Source organism: Crassostrea angulata, chromosome 10 (assembly GCF_025612915.1).
Source record: "Crassostrea angulata isolate pt1a10 chromosome 10, ASM2561291v2, whole genome shotgun sequence".
Classification (NCBI taxonomy): Eukaryota; Metazoa; Mollusca; class Bivalvia; order Ostreida; family Ostreidae; genus Magallana; species Magallana angulata.
The window spans coordinates 38,111,344-38,133,063 of NC_069120.1; the positions used below are offsets into that span (position 1 = coordinate 38,111,344).

General features: G+C 32.6%; 1 protein-coding gene across 7 annotated transcripts in view; it reads right to left on the minus strand.

The window, feature by feature from the left end:
- Window positions 1-488: 488 nt before the first annotated feature.
- Window positions 489-21,720, minus strand: part of LOC128165618 (galactoside alpha-(1,2)-fucosyltransferase 2-like) — a 49,672-nt gene continuing 28,440 nt past the window's right edge. For 3 of the 7 annotated variants that reach the window (XM_052830340.1, XM_052830333.1, XM_052830339.1), the window contains exons 2-3: window positions 3,167-3,215; window positions 489-2,977 (exon numbers count right to left, since the gene is read on the minus strand). In XM_052830340.1, the coding sequence (XP_052686300.1) occupies window positions 1,998-2,977; window positions 3,167-3,194 (1,008 nt within the window). In that variant the 5' untranslated portion in view covers window positions 3,195-3,215 and the 3' untranslated portion in view covers window positions 489-1,997. Of the gene's footprint in view, window positions 2,978-3,166; window positions 3,216-7,707; window positions 7,798-12,496; window positions 12,644-18,992; window positions 19,098-21,720 lie in introns of those variants that run through there. The other 4 variants (XM_052830336.1, XM_052830335.1, XM_052830334.1 and 1 more) reach the window with 4 other exon arrangements.

Consider the following 21,720-nt stretch of genomic DNA (forward strand, 5'->3'; position numbering starts at 1 on the left):
CCATGTTTGCTTTGAAATCCGCTACGTTCAATTTTCATGTTAAAACATTAAGCCTTTTCACGGCGCATGAGCACAACTAAAAATTTCAGCACGCGTTTAGAATATATCTCTTACTGTAAGATTAAATGAAACGTTTAAACTTACATAACCAATTTGATACGTACTTATGACTTAAAATCGTTGCATCATATATGTTCGTAAATGAAAAAAAAATTCTCGACAGAGTCTGGCAGTACATTTCAAGTCGCAGATATGAACAATATAACATGTTAATATGCATACGGCTGCTCCATTTATGCCTCATATCCCTAAGAGCGTATATAATGGCTTTAACGCAACAATTAACAAATATTTTTACAAGCATTGAATGCTTATATTTTGATGTCGTTGGTCCTATAACACACCAGGCCATGAAGACAAATTATCACACCGTTTCACTAGCAACGCACAGATAGAAATTATGCAATAAAAATTTCAACATACTTAAATAGTCGCTGTACTACATTTATTTTTCAATTAGTAAAGATATATACATTTATTCAGAGGTATATGTACATGTATTAAAAACTTTTGAGAAATATTCAACTAGCTACAACGTACCTCGAATGAAATTAATATACATGATATTTATGATTTATTGCATTTAAATATATGCAAGAAATATATTGGAAAATTGCCAACTTTTAGTAAGAGACTCATGGGCCACATCGCTCATTTGAGCAACAAAAGCCATAAGATCAGTTTTGTTTAGTCCTATACAAATATCTGAACAATGGTTGTCAAATATATTCTGTATTTTAAAACATTGAAAATTTACCAAAGATATTTTTATGTTTAACATTGAGCCCTTTTTGTAACTGAATGATTTCAAAGTCAAATCACAAATTGAGCATTGCCGTTCTCGAGGAAATCTTAACGATCCTCGGTAATCAGCAAAGTTCTATAACTCTAAGTTAACCTGATTTTATTCGTACCATAAACCTGCTTTTTAATTGAACGTATCAGTCTTCTAGTGATGGTATTACAATCCGGTATTCAAGGAAATGCTTGACCTAGTGGTTCCACAGAGATCTACTACATATTTATTTAGGTTAAGGGGGTTCAAGCACCCGGTGCACCGGCACAGCCTTTTTTTCTGAACTTGAATATTATATCCATAGTGGGCAACATTGCAATAACTTTGTAGAATGCAAGTACATGGATACCATTCATAAACTCATCTAATTTCATTTCATTTATAAAGTTTGAAGGACAAAATAACATTTTTGGATGAAAAAAAATAGATCGGAGAAATTTAAACATTTGTTTATATTCATGTAAGCCTACATCAAACATTGAGTACATTGTGTATCCCAAATATGGTCCTAGGACCGCAGTGTATACATTTGAGAATCAAATATAGGTCATTTAAGGATCAAGATTTGAACAAACATAAATCTACACTAGCTAAGTCATAATTCAGAAAGTTTACAGACGGACGGGCGCCGGACAAAAAGTTACCAGAAAAGCTCAATTGAGCTTCCAGCTCAAATGAGCTGAAAACATTTAGATTCCATGTTATGACTCACCGACTTGCCACTTATGAATCCAAATGTTATGATGTAAGTACCATGTATTATTTATATGTTCTTGACGTATTGTTGATTCTCAGATGTCTACACTGTTGCCCCTGAGCATTGCTTGGGCCCCACTAGGGATTCAAAGTTTGATGGTGGTTTATAAATATAAACGATCTTGAAAACTGCAATGCTCCATAACTAGTAAGTCTATGAAATAAACCTGGTACAAAAGGGCTCAACGTTTAAATTAGGAGTAACTGTATCTGGAGAAAAATTTGAAAATCATTTTAAACAGGATTTACTTTCCTACATAGTCCAGATGTGTACTTTGTATTTAACTTCACTTGGATAAGGACAACAAACAGGAATCAAGTATCCGACATAACCTGCTAAAATGCTTTGATAATTAACACACTATTCGTGAAGCAAGTCAAACTTTTATTCCATTGGAATCCATCCGGGATAGATAAAATCATCAATAGAATTATTCCGGAATTCTTTAGCAAAATCGGATTGAGGTCTGAAAATGTTCTTATAGAATAAACTAGTTCCCTGCGCCATCCATCCGATCCACCAACCAAATGTACCGACTGACATTATTGTATGATTAGCTAGAGAAAGCAAAGCTATGTCCTCCGCCGGTGAATTTCCTGTCGCGTAATATACATTTTTCTCTTTGGCCAAGGCTTTTTTGGACCAGTCTATATCGTTAGATCCCACCACAAATAATATGTTTTTGTGCCTTGTTTTGAAATATTGCATGGCGTTTGCGTAATAAGTTTCATTGGGTGTCAGCTTTCCGTACTTATAATGCCCATCGGTTGCGTAATCTCCCCGTCTGATGTGCATGCTGACAATAACACTGTCCTTGTTGACTTCAAACTTCATTTTATTCATAATTGTTCTCATCTGATCATGGGCCTTTTGTTGAATCGGATTTTTAAACCGTAAAAGTTTTCTAATTATATCTTCGTACTTAATCCAATACTTCCATGTTTGAAAGTACCCATTAAATCTCACGCTTTTGTTTGGTGGGACTGCAAGTAACTTTTCATCGTAAGAAAGTCCCCAGCTTTCTTTGTATTCTGGTAATTTTGAACACGAATCCGTTGATTTGTTGATAGCAGATAGTGTTGTTTTTTCTAAATCAAATATTTGGAACAGTTCTGAATTTTCCGGAACAATTGGATACAAATGTTTCATTTTTGCTATGACATAGAGGAACACGTACTCCATCATTAAGTTCCCTAAGCGTCCTTGGAATTTCACACACGCTATACCATCCAACTTCTTGCTTTCATACATATAGGTTAGATTTGGTTCTCTTTCATATATTCCAGGTTGATTTCTCGAATGTTGAAATGTCTTCAAGATTGTCAAAATAACAAACAGTCCTACTGCAAGAAGTGGGACGTTCTCTGAAAATCATCAATCCAAAGAATAAATGTATTGATATTCAACAGAATAATGTAAGGAATGAAATCTTGTCTTCTAAAACATATTACCAATGTGTTTTATTTGGATATATTATGAAATATAAAAGAATAAATTATAAAACGTAAATAACAAAAGGAAATGATTTATAAAAAATACTTTTTAAAACTTACTAATTCGGATACATTTTCTTATTCTCATTGTTGAACGCTACACTTATATCTATAAAAAGAAAATAAAAATGTGTTTTATTAACTCGTCTCTTTCTTTGCAATTTGAATAAAATGCTATTGTAAGTGCATCGGATATTCATTTCTTTACTTTCATTCTTTTTATACTGATTGAAAGATATAAGAGTGTTATCTACTGAATTTTCAAAAACAATAAAAAAAAAAATCTGTGAGCCACTGCTTAATAGTGATACCCCCGCTCTGATGTGAATATGCAAAAAAAGCAAAGTCAACATTTAACAGATAGTTGGCATCCGATTGGTACAAAAATATATCCCACAATATAGCATGACTAAACAAATAGTGTGCTAAAATTTTAAGCATTTGCGATAAATAGTTACTGAGATATCTTTATCGAAAATTTGTTTGAAAATTTTGGCTAAAAATAAACAAAGTCGTCATTTAAGAGGATATTGACGTCCGATTGGTACAAAAATACATCCCACGATATGGCATGCCTACACAAATACTGTGTTAAAATTTCAAGCATCTGCAATTAATAGTTGCTGAGAAAAATGCGACAGAAATTCTAGTTAAGGACAGACAGACAGGCAGGCGGACAGACAGACACAAAAGGGTAAAGCAGTATACACCCTTCTCCTTCGGAGCGAGGGTATAAAATCATTACTTATATGATTCAACTTTTTTTAGCGTCTCGGATCCAAGCGCTTCAGATTTGCCTAAGGAAGCAGACTTAACTTTCATTAGAATTTGGTATGAAATACCCATATCTCGTCTGAAAAAGAACCCATAATTAATTGATAAAGAAGTCGAACTCTGAACTTGGAAAACGATACCCACTCGCATCAAAAGCCTTAAAAACTGTAGCTCCCGGTCTGAAAAAAATCGGAGTGACGACTGAATTTTTTAATTTGTTATAGCAGTGTTACAACACACCTCGAAAAATAACGCACTTTAAAAATGTTATCAGAGTGCGTTAATTTGGGGACCAAGTTAACGCTCTTTGAAAAAAAATATTTTTTCAAAGTGCATTGATTTCGAGTCGATATTACGCAACTTGAAAAAAAAATGTTCAGGGTTTATTCGAAATAATTGATACTTTTATATACAATAAATGATTGTTTTTAAACTTGCATAGCTCAATGCGATATATTTAAAAAGAACCCAATGCATGTTCAGCTAACTTGATAAACAAGTTCTCGATTACAATTATTTTTTCTTTTCTCATAAACTAACATAGTCTGACAATTTACACATCAGAACAACTCGGGATAATTGAATTATTAAAATATGACATGAACTGCATTGTCTAGCAACTGCATTTTTATTTTTTGGGCAAATTTACTTCTTATCTGATACGTTGAGCTATGCCAGAAACGATTTTTATATTCTGATAATGGAGATCAATGTATAAATTGTTTTAACTGGCTTCAGGTGCACGTGCTTATAAACAAATATGATGTGAAAAAAAGGATACGTTAGCAATGTTTATGGAAACCAATATGAGTTTTAGAATATGAGTGCGAGAGAAAAACACCACACCCTATGCTTATTTTTCAGTTTTAAAAATTTAATGTTTGTCAGTGTTACTTTTTTTGATGAAATAATTTTTTTGGTAAGAATTGAGAAGAGGGTTTATGTTGGTACAGATATAGATTCTTTAATATACCATTAGAGAAATTATTGCTTGCCAGCTCATTTTTTAAATATCGCTTAACTTAATTTACAACAAAAAATGAGAGAAACAGGACCTTCTTCCTTTAATCAATTCAATGACGTAATGGTAACTGTATCTTTAGTTGGTTTTCGACTTGTCAAACGTAAATTTGATTAATTATTCATTAAATCGATATGATAGTAAATTAAAATAGTAGATTTCTTCTTCTTTTTTACTAGCATACAACTTGGCATAGAAATAATAATCAATGTTAAGAATCTAACAAGGACTATATTTTTGGCGGAATTTTGGCGTAGGAAAATATCACATGTTTTGCAATTCATAATAGCTGTAGATTACTGAGTCTGTTTTAGAAATTTTAAAACAATAACATTAATGTTGGATTTTTTTAACTAATGTGAACTAATGATAGGATAATTGGGCTTTAGAATATGTTTTTAAAACATGATTTGCTTATCAAATTACATTTTTATAAGCTTTTAAAACGCCCATTTTATACATTGATTTATGTGGAAAAAATCATTAAATTGAGTTTTTCTCTTATTTAATGTCAATATAAGAGCTTTTCTGTCAATTAATATCTCTATATAATGTCTTCAATATACAAAAATCAGAAATATTTTAATATTGGAAGCATAAAAAAATATCTAAATTTCTTCAAAATTTAGGAAAATTAAAAAAAAAAATGCGGGCTAAGCAATATCAATTTTAGTTTGAATATTTATTCCATTTAAGTAGTACATGCTGATAGAAATTCTGATATTCTATCTTTCATTGGAGAATAGAATCTTCATTTCTTAAACAGATGTCTACATAACTGCGAAGAACTAAGTTTAATTTTACCATCCTTTAAGTTGAGGAAAAAGGTAGTGACCTTGACCTGACCTTTATGCAAAAACAAGGATGTCAAATTTGATTAAACTGATTTGATTGATAAGTTTCTAATTAGAAGATGTATGTTTTATGAAGAGAAGACTCCTTCCTTACCATGCTTATATGACACTTTATCATAATACTGAGATATTTTTTTGACATTTTAACATTATATGTATATGCTATTAATACTTTTTTTATTACAATACATATTGATATTTTGTATTTATATAAGGAAAAAGAAATTATTTGAGCATTTTCAAATTTTATTTTTATAACTTTCTCTCTCTCTCTCTCTCTCTCTCTCTCTCTCTCTCTCTCAGATAATTGTGTAGTATGCTTCATATAATATGTTCAATAAGGACATAATAAGTGATTATGACAATTTAGCAAGATGTCCTTCTTATTTAGGTCTTCATAAATCCTGATTGAATATTTAATATCAGAGAGAGAGAATTTTCAAGTCTTGGTGTTTTAAAATTTCAACCTTTACTAAGTCTATATATACATGTATATATACATGTACACTTAGCCTATAAAACTGTACATTTCAAAATCAAAATTATGTCAAATACCTGCCACTAGAAAGTTGAAGGATTTTTTTCAGAGTAATCGTTTTAATAACGATTACTTGTGATCAGAAAATTGGTATTCGATTAGCGCTTACTAGTATAACATTTACTCCATTCCTACTGTGACAATTTAGAAGTTAAGACAGTGGCGAAAATTGACAATCTACATAAATTTGATACACTTTTGCATCACACATACATGTATGTCATACTGTACCTTTGTTGCATGGACAAGTACCAACAATTATTGCTCTTCAATCCAATACACTATAGCTTTAATTAAGGCGAGACTATCAGCTTTAGAGATTTGGTTGATTTCAAAATATTTCAGTTTTTAAACCACTATATATTGTTGAATATTGTAAACACAGAGATAAATTATTCATTAATGAATTGATATACAAGTAGCACATGTTTGATGTGAAATTTAAATTAAAAAGATCAACCTCAACCATAACCCCTCTCATTAGCCAAAAAGGCTCTGTCGTCGGAGGTGAGAACTCATCTGCTGCTTTGGACAGGTGATTTTTAGAGTGAAAAAAAAACAATGAAACAAGAGAATTAAACTCTACTATTTCAAAAAAACGTTCCTTGAAATTAGGCATGCATAGAGATAAGACATTACTTTATAAAAGGAGATCTGCAGGTTATGTCTCTCGAACAGATTTTAAAATTGTTTTGGCGTTTAATGCGAGTGGGAAGTGTATTTCCTGGTTCGGAGTTTGATCCCTTTCTTTAATTATAGGTACATGTACGAAGAGTTAGCTGTTTAAACGGACTTAAAAGGCCCCTAATGTAATAATCGATGAGGTTTTTTAAAAATTATCAGACCAACCAAAAAAAGTAGCTTGTTTAATATGTTGGTAATGTACACAACAAACGAAGAACGTGATTAACAGAATAACACTTAGCGCATACGGAAGTTACACATAACACTTGTGAACTGTTCTCCTGTCTTTATTCAATGATGTAGTGCCTCCTTCATACACGGAGTAGTACTCGTAAATTGTTGTAAGTCAATTATAAGCAATATAACGTATACTTCAGAACCGAATCCACAACGAACTATATGTGCTTGACAAACAACGCTCTGTCTGTCTGTCTGTCTGTCTGTCTGTCTCTCTTTCTCTCTCTTTCTCTCTCTCTCTCTCTCTCTCTCTCTCTCTCTCTCTCTGGAAACTATGCGCCATTTTGGCCAATGCAGGGAGAAGTCTGAAAAGCTGTTCTCAACGAGATGCAAATTTTTAATGTAAATTTCTTGGTTTGTAGTTGAAACTTTTTCTTACAAGTTCGATTATTAATATCGTGATTTATAATTACAGATATACTTATTGTAAAAATTCTTTTGAATCTTTTTTTTTTAAACAGAAGGTCGAAAGAAAGGCAAAAATATACGTTACCCTTTATGACAACCTTAGCGTATAGTGCATCGGCAATCACAAGAAATTTTGTGTCCTTCGTCGGAAATTTACAGGAAAACAGCAAATATCTCCTTTTTGACACCCACAGTACTGCATTGAATGCACACCGGAAAAACTAGTTAGATAATAATACTGCGACCTTTTGAGCAAGAGTAATAATGAATGATGTCAGCTTTACTATAAACAGGAACTAAGTTGTTGTAACAAAGGGCTTTTGTTTATAACAGCATTTGTTATATAACCTTTTTTTCTCTTGTTCATGAATAAGCTTAAATTGATTTGAAAGAGTATCATCAATACAATTAAAAGAAGGCATTTATTACCAAATACTCGCAAGAGGTCATCAATGTCTTAACACATGTAATAAATTGATTTTAAAGCAGTAAATACTATGAAAATTGTTCAGGAGTGATTCATGTAAAGAAAACGACAGAATTTCTGCAATATTGATTTCAATATTTTAAACATTAACTATTTATGAGTAACTATACAGGCGATATATATTTAAATATGTATCACAGTTTAAAGGGACTTGGACACGATTTGAGCTCAAAATGTTATTTTTCCAATTTTAATGTTTAGAATGGTTATCCTAAGTACTTTTAATGCTTTGTCAAAATTTGAAAGTCAACTATTGAGTTATAAGCAAGATACAGAGTTTCAAATCTTTGTTTTGTAAACAAAGCTCGAGCTTTGTTATGGTTTACATATGTATTTTATTGGTAAAAGTCTCAAAGACATGTTGCTTGTTTCTCTTTATCATATTATCTATGAACACATTGAAGCAGTTTAACTTGTTTGCCACAAGTCATTTGGTCACAGAAATTGCAATTCCTTAGTTTACATTATTTGTATTATTTGTAAACAAATATAAGACTCAAGCTTTGTTTACATTACAATAATTTCTTACCGCTGTATCTCTCTTATAACTTGACTTCCAACATTCAAATTTTGGCCAATCATTCAAAATGAGCAAGTAAACCATTTTATACATAAAAAAGGGGAAAAAATTATCTAAAATCGTGTCCAAGTCCCTTTAAAGCACAATTTTAACTATTTTCTTTGACAGTGATTGCCGAGATCAAAGAGATGACACGCCACGGCCATTATTAGTCATCCTGTTCTATCAAGTTAGGATGAAACTTCATATGCGCTTCCGTAAATTGCAACTCTGGTAAGGAATTATACAGCCCCTGCTTAAATAAATTCAAAACAAAATGAAACTCGTTTGTTTCTAGGCCAAACTGCGCTCTAGGGAAGGTCCAGAGTCCGCCTACATATTTCCCTGACTCACTTAGTGAGTTTAGAGAATATATATAGGCAGGGGTTTGCGACCATGAAATTCAGAGAGTAAATTTTGCAAAAGTAACAAATTAAGAGAGCATGCACAATTGCTTTAAATTACTTTATGAAAATAAATAAATAATAACTAGACAACATTGAGATGGGGACCATCAGAAAGGGTCACGCTTAAATAATGGCCATGGACAATAGGATGAAAAGCATTTCAGATAATTTTGCTTTGACCATGACCTATTACATAGAAATTTTCCAGCTGGCATAAAACTTTTAATTCAATTTCATTACCCCTTACATACAGGTATTGTTTGTTCAACCTAAGCAAGATTAAGCAAATAGGAGTTAATCTATGGTCTAAAACTGATTATAATTTGTTCTGGTATGACCTTCACATAGACTTGGTTCAAATTATAGTCATTGCACACAATTAACCAAGAAGCTCTGTTAATGTGAAGTTGGAGCCAAATAGGGCCGAGTGAAGAGTATATATATGCTCTGAAAAAAGAATTTTTCAAAATCTAATATTACCTTGACACTTGACCTATAAACATCATTTAACGTCATTGCTCACCCTTTAATCGTAGGCACTCTGCAAGTGAAGATTTAGCCAGATTTGACTATAGGCAGAAAAGATATCCTCTGGAAAAGGATTTTTCATTTAATTCTGCTATGTCCTTCACATTTGACCTTCAATCTTGGTTCAAGGTCACTGCACACCTTTTACTTAAAAGCTATGTTTGTGTGAAGTATGAGCCAAATCAGGCAAAGTGGAGAGTATATATATGCTCTGAAAAATTTGTTGGCATGATCCAATATGACCTTGACCTGCAAACTTCATTCAACGTCACTACACATCCTTTGACCATAGGCACTCTGTGAGTAAAGTTTGAGCAATATTGGAAAAAGGGGAGAGAAGATAGGCTCCGGACAAGGATTTTGTACATAATTCTACTATGACCAGCTTTGACCTACAAACATGGTTCAAGATCACTGCACGCCCTTAACCCAAATGCACTAAATGCACACCCTCATATTATGGTTGTTCTGGAAACTATATATCTGGTATTTCAATAGATTGCGTATTCTTCTTTGCTAAAGAGTTTATGTTCCACTGACTTTCTTAGCTTTTTAAAAGCTAACCTTATGTTCCAATATACATAATTATACATGTACCACGAACGTCATCAGTAAATTATCAGATCAGAAATACATGTAAGCCTCGCAGTTATCAAACTATAACATCCAACTTGAAAAGTTATTAAAACCATGTCAATTTCATGTCTTAGTTCAAGTAAAAAAAAATTATATTACCTCATATGTTAATTTCGAAGAGCGCTATGGGGCTGTTACAAGAACCTCCCTGACATCTGCACTGTGTGTTTTTACATAAAATAGATATATTGAATAATAGATGTTAATTTAATATTCAACGAAAAATGTCGTCTGCATGTCATGTCAATCGGTAGCTTCTTATCGATGCACAAGTGAACTTCCGTTGTGGTTATACGGACCATCTGTCGCATGACCTAGATCGTGTAAGAAAAACGATCAGTGACAATACTGAGTTGTTTTAGAATAGAAATAAAGTTCTTGTTATTGTGAATGTTCTGCTACATTCGTACTGATTACATTTTAAGGGTAAAAAATTGAACAAAACGAAACATTTGTTTCCTTTCATTTCAATGATGAATTTTTAAGATCGTTAATTTCATCCGCATCTTTTTGATCCCCGCGCCTTGCAGTCTGTGTGTCATTTACTAAAAGAAGGAGGAATTTAAAGTAAACGACTGTCCAGAAATTCATGATGTATCTTAAGATTTCCGGCTGTACAAGGATGTGTAAACAAGGATGCTTTAGTACCTTTTGTATCTTTGTATCCATCAACTTAATAATGGGTAACTTTAATTTATTTTTAAAAAACCGGTATCTTTTTTTACGTCAAAGTAAAAGCGCCTTAGTTGCTGTTTCGTTTGCGGTAAGGGTTCACAAGATTTCTCTGCGTTTTGTTTTGTGGCATAATAATTTGGATTGATCGAAACAAATGCATGAATATTGAATAGTTGTACTTTAGCATAAGAGTTCGAATTTCATCGTCGATTCATAGGCGTCAGAACCGGGGGGGGGAGGGGGCTTACCCACTTTTTTTGCAATGTTAGACCTACAAAAATGAATAGTCCTAACCATTAGGCACATAGCATCAGAGAGGGTTCAGCCCCCCCCCCCCCCTTCCCACCTTTTGTCGTAGCAAACATAATTGTTCCTAAGTTTACCTTAAAGAGATTGAAAAATTGAGAAGTTGGAGTCAAAGGTATACTCGCACCCCCCCCCCCCCCCCCGGATTAAGAATTTCATGATTTGAAAAGAAATTTTTTTTTGATATGTAAGAAATTTTTTCGAACTCTAGGTAACTCCCCCCCGGATTTGGATTTTAATGATTTTGGGAATTAGGGTGGTTTTTTTTTACTTGTTACAATTTCTGAGGATTAGTCTAGCTCCCTCCCCCCCCCCCCCCACTTTCAATTTGCTTCCGACGCCAGCGCGATTTATGTAGAACACGAGTTAAATGAATCTTATTTGAATATGATGCGAAATAAAATCAATGGTGCTCAATATTTTTGATTGTTATAATGTCAAATAATCATTCAAATTTAAGGTCTTCGAAAAACAATGGTGTAATGCGCATCACAGTAAAAAAAAAATACACTGTTGGAAAATCAACTTCAGTGTTTAATCAGATACTAGTATGCAAAGCTTGTACTTTTTCATCAAACAAAAGAACATACTTTGTTATTTGTACAATGTACCGTGCATCAGCAACACATAAGGAAAAAAATCACGTCCTTCGTTGCAGGTTATGTAGAAAAAGACAGTAAGGTTATTGCACTGAATACTTACAAAAGAAACTACAAAATGGACTTTGATTGAAACATAACGCCGACTTTTCGTGCAAAGGGAAAATACCAAATAATCATAGTTACAGAATGCTTTTCCATTCATTTGCTTAAGATAGCCGATGTCATTTTGAAACGAGAGGCAACGTCCCGAATTGGTGTTTCAGAATGCCATCTGGTATCTATTCTAAAGAAAATCAATAGAAAATCATAACAGTAATTCACTTGTAACATAGCTTCACTAAATATATACGTTGTTACCAAAAAAAGCAAGTCAGTTTGAGAGAGAGAGAGAGAGAGAGAGAGAGAGAGAGAGAGAGAGAGAGAGAGAGAGAGAGAGTTTGGATAATTCGACTTCCTTTCAACACTACAGGTCCCTTACTGTTGGTAGTTCTGGTTTTCCTTTCATATAAACGCAATGTGTGTACAGGGTTGTTCTTCATTTCAAACACACAACACTAAGTTATTGACAAAATGATGAACGGTCTTAGCTATAATAAAATAATTCTCAAATAACCTTTAAATATGAATACATTAAGGGTTTATCCACATATCTAACACAAATTACAAATACTTACGACTTTAACACACCTCTTCATATACGCACATTTTATTGGTATTGACTAAATGGCTAGAGTACATGTTGTAGATGCGAGTAACAATCAGGATGCCTGTACCATGAATCAACCACAAGGATCCTAGACACACTATCAAACACCTGATCTCTGGTCAAGTAAAATTATATATCATTTATATATATCATTATATATTATATAATATTTTATTATATATCATTTCCCCCTTGTTTATCCAACGTACGAACAAATTATGGCGGAACAAAATAGAAGGATGGGAGAAAATACTTGAGTTATCCTTTCTCTATCTAGATTGGAGTTTCGACCAGGCTGAAGCTAGCAGCCACTAACAGCAGCAACTAAGCCCGTAGAAGCTAGCAGCCAATAAGGAAATTCATCAAAGTACTGAGAGTACACGAACAGAAAATTATATTTTACTTAATTATCGACATTTTTTAATTAATATCAAAATGGTTAATGCTCAATAATTTGTATGAGCATTGACAACTTCCGAAGCAGTAAACCTCGCCTGGATAAGAGTTAAAAATGCGTCTTTGTTGGATAGAAATGAAATACGTTTATACGGGTCATAACATCAGTCATGAAAATAATGTTATCCTAGTAAGTGTAGTCTTATTGATACAAATAGAAAAAACTATATGCATCGTATAAAGTGATATACAAACGTATTATGATATAAAAGACATGATAAATTAAAGTAAATTAAAAGGCATAAAACGATACTAATACAATGAAAACCCCAAGCCAATCCAGTTGGGCAAGATTATTTGTTTACAAAAGCTTAACATGTGCGTGTTTAAAAATTTATGCTCTGGTTTTTCACTCCCCCAGAAACAACATCAATCGAAAATTAAACAGACATCGTATTATTACGAATATGAGACAATAGAACACACAGCATTGTGATTTTATTCTCATAAAAAGATTATCATATGTCGCAGTCAAAAACAGAGAAAATCATAGGGTGAAATTAGGATTATTTTGACTCAGCCATGTTTTGACGTGAACCTTCGAAGAATACAACAATGGGTCGGTTTAGCTCACCTGAACTTTGTCATATTTCAGCATTTCACAATGATATAGGGGTAAAAGGCGGGCCATTATCTTTTTTATCTTTGAGGTGTGCATCAAACGGATACCAGGGCAGTGTAGGGGACCTATGGGGCTATTATTTCCCGGTGTCAAATTTGGGCTGTAGGGGTACCACCAAGTGGCTCCCAGGGGTTCTGGCTCATTTCAGGGGTTAATATCTCACTTGAGATGGACTTGGAAACACTAGGATTAGGTAGAGGACCTCAAGAGGTATTCATAATAAGCGTTAGAGGGCACCTATGATCCCTACAAGGGTTCAGTTAGCTCGCCCGAACTTTGTCATATTTTAGCATTTCACAATGATATAGGGGTGAAATGCTTAAATGTGACAAAGTTCGGGTGAGCTAACTGAACCCTTGTATGGGTCATAGGTGCCCACTATCGCTTATTATGAATACCTCCTGAGGTCCTCTACCTAATCCCAATGTTTTCAAGTTCTTGTGGTCAATCTCAAGTGAGATATGAACCCCTAAAATTAGCCAGAACCCCTGGGAGCCACTTGGTGGTACCCATACAACCCAAATTTGACACCGGGAAATAATAGCCCCATAGGTCCCCTACACTGCCCTGGTATCCGTTTGATACACACTTCAAAGATAAAAGAGATAATGGCCCACCTTTCACCCCTATATCATTGTGAAATGCTTAAATATGACAAAGTTCGGTGAGCAAACTGAACCCTTGTATGGGTCATAGGTGCCCCCTAACGCTTAGTATGAATACCTCTTGAGGTCCTCTACCTAATCTTAGTCTTACCAAGTTCTTGTGGTCAATCTCAAGTGAGATATAAACCACTGAAATGAGCCAGAACCCCTGGGAGCCACTTGGTGGTACCCATACAGCCCAAAATTGAGACCGGGAAATAATAGCCCCATAGGACCCTACACTGCCCTGGTATCCGTTTGATACACACTTCAAAGATAAAGGAGATAATGGCCCGCCTTTCACCTCTATATCATTGTGAAATGCTAAAATGTGACAAAGTTCGGTTGAGCTAAACCGACCCTTTTCATTGTCATTTTTGTATTCTTCGAAGGTTCACGTCAAAACATGGTTGAAACAAAATAATCCCAATTTTACCTGACGATTTTCGCCGTTTTTGACTGCTACATGTGTAAAAAAATTATGAGAATAAAATCACAATGTTGGGTGTTCTTTCGTCTCATATTCGTAATAATACGATGTCTTTTAATTTTCGATTGATGTTGTTTTCTGGGAGTGAAAAGGCCCGAGGATAAATTTTTAAACAAGCACATGTTCAACTTTGATGTAAACAAATTATCTTGCCACACAGGGTAGGCTTTGGGTTTTTATTGTTTTTGTATCATTTTATGCATTTTGATTTATTTTAATTAATCATGTTTTTTATATCATAATACGTTTGCATATCACTTTATACGATGTATATACTTTTTCTATTTGATCAATAAGACTACACTTAGGATAACATTATTTTCATAACTTATGACCCGTATTAACGTATTTCGTTTCTGTCTTTACAAAAAGCATATCAATTTCTGTTCACTTCTTGAGTTTAGGCCACGCACAGTAAACTCTTCTAGTCTTATAATTTATAGTGATTGAAAAGAAGCATGAAGAGTGATGTTTGTAGATGTAGAGGATTTTAAAGGGGAATTCGAACACTATCATCATTCACTGTACATTCAAATGAGGTCTTTTCTGTATTACCAGCTGCACCTTTGTATAAGGGGGCGTACCTAATGTCAGGATAGCAAGGGGGCGAAAGACTCTTTCTGCCCCCCCCCATTTTTGTTTAATCTATGAACCTTCCTCCCGCATTTTTCCAAATTTAATTCAAAGAGAAAATTTGCCTTAAAGAAGATCGAAGTTAAATATACAGAATGCCCAGTACTGCATTTTAAAAAAACAAGGGCACCGCAAAGCAGAGCATCCCCTCCCGAAATGAAAATATCGTGCGGGGAAAAGCATTATTTAGGAATAAACATATAATTGAAGAGACAATATTTAATTATTTAAAAACCAATTTAAATTAAAATATTTCGTTTATTCCTATCCCCATGCACGCTCCAGGGTGTATCCATTGGGGATTGGTGCATTTACGTGGTTCTACAATTCCTCCCATTACTAGCTAAAATACACCACAAACGTGTTAAACTTTAATTATTACATGTAATGTATTTCATAAATTCTCTATATCCAGTGACATTCATTACGTATTTAGACTATTATTGTAGGCAAATTAAGTTTTGTATATTGAAAATGAAAAGTAGCTAAGATCTGGCGATTTATAGTCTTCTCTATGGGGAAACTCGAGTTAACATGTTGTAATTTTAACCCCAATATTTTAAAAAGAGTAACGTATCTACAGCGATTTACATAAAATAAGTTCCTGGTTAATCAAGTTGACGATATTCGTCAAAGTCTCTTTTGAATTATAAACCTGTTCTTCTCTAAGTAATTCGTTAAAAAAAAAGCCCGAAATTTGGCTCAGACGGTTGCTTGTTTTGATTATATTAGGGTAAACTTAATCTCCTTCTTGTTTCAATTTTTCACTTTGGACATCCTTACAACTCCCCATTCTTAAAAACGTTTGCTTCTTACATTTACAGGGTCTACATCCAACAAAATATAAAGTTGTTGATATGAAATGTTTACTTTCACGAACCGGAAGTCGTACAGAAACTTCTAAGTGTTTTAATTTTTAACGATATTTTTAAAGATATAAAACAAAATTCCTTGAAAATGAATAGGGTTTGTCCTTTAACCATGCTTATGAAGTATACGAAGTGTGATAAACATGCATGCAAGGGTTTTCTTTGAATCTTGCTAAAAAGGCTGAAATGGACACACATACATATACACACACACGCACAGCAGCGATGCTATATCCCCTTCGCTACAAGTTGCGCGAGGGGATAATAAAACGATCTTTATAAATGTTGTTAATTTTTAAAAAGGAAAAAGTATTACCACAGATGGAATCGAACCAGGACATAAAAACATCACGTGTAACATAGCTAGCGGTTTAACATACTGAGCTATCCAGAACATACACTCTCTAATGTAAATATAGACATTAAAAAAGAAATCAATTTTCGAAATTTTTGTTGTTTTTTTGCAAAATTCGACTCCAGGGCCGTGGTGCCCCTAAATAAATTCTATCTTATTTATTCGTTTGAACTAAACCTATTTGAATATTTTATTTTTTTTAGGGACAAGTTGGTCATGAAGGATATCTAGATCAAAGACCATGTAGAAATATACCATTTTATTGAGAAAATGCTTTGTTGGCCAACTTTAAAATTAATAATGAAATTGCAGGAGCAATATGATAGGTTCAAAATGCAAATTCGAAAAATTCAGAAATATGTACGATAGAAAATAACAAAAAAACTTTTTCAAAAGTGTTTTTTTTTCGGGAAAGCCACCTTACCTACAGGTCAATTCTTTTGTAATTTGCAAAAGATCTATCAGATACAAATGTTTTGTACGGAAAACGTGGAATTTAAATAATTCACTGTTTCACCGCTATTGGCAATACGTTTTAGTCATGTTATCTGCAACAGACGATCATATATTTGTGACGGATTATCGATATAGGTAAGCAGATATCATATTTTCACTTAAACTATATATTTGTACGATGAATATAAAACGAAAGTACCGAAGTACGATCTCTTGAATTAATCCCAATTTCCCAAATGTACAACATTTGCAGTAAACTACTTGCATGGAAACTTAGACATTAAACAAATGTATTTTGATTTAAATAGATAAAGCTAGGTACATTTAGCAATAGCAGTGGAAGCCCGTATTTGCAAGCCAGTTGAGGGAAGGACAGAATTTTTAAAAGGAGCATGTTTTTCATTTCCACACGTACATGTGTATCACTATGGACATCTAATGTATGTATAAATATGCGTATGGTTGTTGTTTATAATTGCTATTGTATATATAAAAAAAAAGAAGACAATTTCACTACTAATATTTTGTTTTGAATAGTTAAATATATATAATGTGTTTATCAAAAATATAACTTTTCATCTTCAAATATTATCATAAGCACTACAAATCTTATATATACACATGTACATATTTAGCATAGACTTGTTCCTTTTTTTTTTAATTTTTCTTCGTGAATTTTATTAATTAAAAAATGGTCCCAAGATATTTGAGACCATGTAAAATAAAGAAAGACAACTCTTAAACAGGATCTTTCATACCAAGATTTTTGCAATAATTCAGTATTTTCTTTAATTTTTCAATTTCATTCAATTTCTTTTTTTCATCCTATTAACCAATGAATATTGTTTATATTTTCAGATTTTTGTGGGATTTTGTCCAGAAGTTTGCCTTAAAAGAAATTTTTTATATTTAAGTTTCATATTTATGTGGATTCCAATAAAAATCATCCAAACTTCATTCATGATGATTTTGTCTTTTATTTCTAAACTTAATGACATTTCACTTTCATAAGAATTTTAAAACAGAAATGTTTAAAAATATGATAAATAAGAGGTTATCTGGAATCAGACTGATATTTTAAAAATTCTCTAGAAAATAGAGTATTGTATTTTGAGGTCTATTATTGTTGAATATTGTGCAGAGTATTAGTAACAAATGCATGCAACAAAAATCTCCTACACTTATTTGGTGTAGAGATCCACCTTAAGACAATAGATTATTTCCCTTTAGCCTAATATTGCTCAGATTGAACAAAAATGCCTGTATGTAAGGTGTAATGAAATTGAAGAAAAAGTTCTATGCCAGCTTGAATAAGTTATAGGTCAAAATCAAAGCAAGATTCTCTTAAATTCTTTTCATCCTATTGTCCATTATTTAGGCGGGGCTCTTTGAGATGGTTACCATTTCAATGTTGTCTAGTATTTCTTCTCAAATTTTTTAATTTGAAAAATGTGCCCTTAATTTCAAAGTGATATCAAATGAAAACCAAAGAAAAGTACCTCTAGCCATTTATAATTTAACTTAATGAATGTGACTATTATATTCCATCTTCTATTACATTAAAGTTAAAAGCCGTAGTCGTTTTTTCATTTGTAGTATGTAGGATTCACATTATTTAAATAATTTCAGTGCAAATGGAAAATTATAATCCGAGTAATGAAATGAACTTTACGAATCTTATTTGAATTTGAAACGAAATGAAATCAATGAATGCAAACCATTTTTACCTTATTAAAATGTTATTTATTTAATTTGCTTAAAGGCAATTGTATTGACCACACTTTCTCTTTGGAAAGCAGACGGATGATGCGCCCACACAAGCATAACAGTAAAACAATAAAGTTGAAATATTATCTTCAGCTTTAAATAAAATAGGCATCCATTAGTTTGTGCTTTTTTACTCATCATTTGAATAATATAACAAAAGAACAAACGTTACCCTTTGTGACAATGTACGGTGCATCGGCAAATTCAACAAATATTCTCGTGCTCCGTCGGTAGTGTAGAAGAAGACAGCGAGGTATAACATTGGATAATAACAAAGGAAACTACAAAAAGGAATTTGGTTGAAACTTAAAGCCAAGTTTTCGTGCAAAGATGTTAAAAAAAAAAACAGCCGTACAATGAACCGGAACCTACTATTATAATCAAGACAAGAGGCCCAATGGGCCACATCGCTCACCTGAGCAACACTGGCTTTATATGGTCGTTTAAAGGATATTGTGCCATGTGGCCCCTCGGTAGATTATCCAAAAATGAATATCCGAATTTTACACTTATTTTAGCATATACTTAATCTTTGACATATTTACCTTTATGGAAAACCATTTTTACCGAAAATAAGATTATATGCAATATAAATAACTAAATTTTCAGTTGGTGTTCGGTTAACTTCCAGTTCCCTTTATTTTAGCCCCCCCCCCCCCCCATCACTTTATAAAAAGATTTAAATACATGAGAGCATAAAGATACATTTTCTCCCTCCTCTATTTACTAGTTATTGTATTTTATTTTTAAAAATCCTATGTGAAAGAAGAAAAGTGTACCTCAATGCACCAGAATAAATGCGCTTTAATTCCTCAAATTAAATAATTGGCCTTCTCCATTATAAACAATTATCATTTACCAGGCATGAATTTATTTCGTATGACGTTTCATATCCTTGCTCACTTGATTGAAGAATAAACTTAACTGAAAAATGTTGTCATATATGTTAAAGAGCTATAATTCAAATCAATGTATTGGCAAGCATGTCGCTCTATTGTACCAAGGCCCACCCATTATTTTTATCTTTATTAAAAACAACAAATGTCTACAAACAAAGATGATTTTCCGTTGCAATAGTTTTTTTTAAGAACAGCGATAATGCTTTTATTCTCATAATAATAATGTGTCAGGACTATGGAAGCTGTTTAAAAAGCGTCGTTTTCATGTACTTGTGTTCGAAAAACTATCAAAAAGAAGATGGGGGAATAAGATGGTACAACTGCCCATTTGGTTTAGTCGTAAAATACAACTTCAAATTTAACACTTTTTTCAATTAAATATATTTGATATGTTATAATACAAGTTTACAAAAGGGTAATTTTAAACTATATTCAGTTTGAAATTTTTCATAAAATGATAAGAAAAAAATTATAAATCCTAAAGTATTGGTGGTATCGAACCTACCTAAAAACCTAGTCTATAAAGTTACCTAATGTCTGGTGTTCTAACCTCTGAGCCATTTTATTCACAACAAAGTGTGTTGCTTAAATGCTTTATGAGACGTTGGCCACAATTTTACGGACATGTATTATTTTTTCTAAAACTTTCAATTGTTGGGCTACAAAATGACATTTTTAAAGTATAGTGGGTCATCTCTCTACATTTTTGTTGATTAAATCGGTTTAAATTCCATTAAACCGCATTTAGACTATACCAAAAATATGGAGCTCAGACCCACTCTATAAAAGAAAAGGCATTGAAGTTTTAAATGACATTATTTGGAGGTTTTGAGACACATAAGCCAATTTGAATCAACCTATCACAAGTATTTAAAATAATTAAGGGTTACAATCCGATGTTAATATACATTGTTTTTAATTATTTTGAAAACAATTATTAGATTTTAATGATATTTTAATTTTGCAGTATCTAATCATTCCTCACATGGGCATTTTGCACGCCTTATTTACCCATCTTTTTTGTGTAGATTTTATGCAATTCATCGTTCAAGAAGGTGCACCAGAAAGTAGTTACAGCGTATCATCCTTTTGGCAAGACATTTCTATTGATCAATCAAAATTTCAGCATCAATCGTAGAATGATAAGCAAGATACATAACTTTGTATTTCCTATTCAGAATGAACAAAAGCATGGCCTCAGTTCTGTGAGCAAAGCTCTGTATCTTGCTAATAATTCGAAACTTGACACAGCTGAATATGGTTAGTATTGAGAAAATTGTAAACAATTAAAACAAAAGAAACATGCACTAAATTAAAAACAAAGAAAGAGCACAATTTATTTTTCATAATATATTTATACTTATATATTTCTAGCAGCAAAAACAATCTCCGTCAAGACTAAAAATGCAGATTATCTTAACAAAACCCGTTTCATTATAATCAACCATAACGTAGAGCAGGTACATGTAACAATGCTGAAGCTATGATTTCCCTTCTTTTAACACAGTGAAGTTGTCAAGGATATGAAGGGAAAAAAGATGGCGACTATAGAATGTGATTATTTGACCACCTTGTTATGCCTATTCACTTCATGGAATGAAATGCAAATTGAGCTGATTGTCCAAGAAAAATCTTGATCTACTGTTAATAAGTAAATTATTAATATTACAAAAGCTTGCCGTTCCGTCTCGAATGTAATTTTTTTTAAATAAAAGGAGGGTACATTAAGCGGTTTGCAATCATATTACAATTAATACTAGCAGTTGATTACATTTTGATTTCATAAAAATTACTAAAGTCAATATGTCTATAATATACCTTGCAAGTCACATCATGTGTATCTTTTGTATATAAGAATCTCAAATCACACAATTGAAATACCATTGCATAGTGTTAAATGTTTACAGCATATAATTCTGAATAAAGATTGATTGAGATAAGATTTTAGTACAAAATAAACAAAATGGAACAGTTTTTTATTCATTTCTATTTCATCTGCAA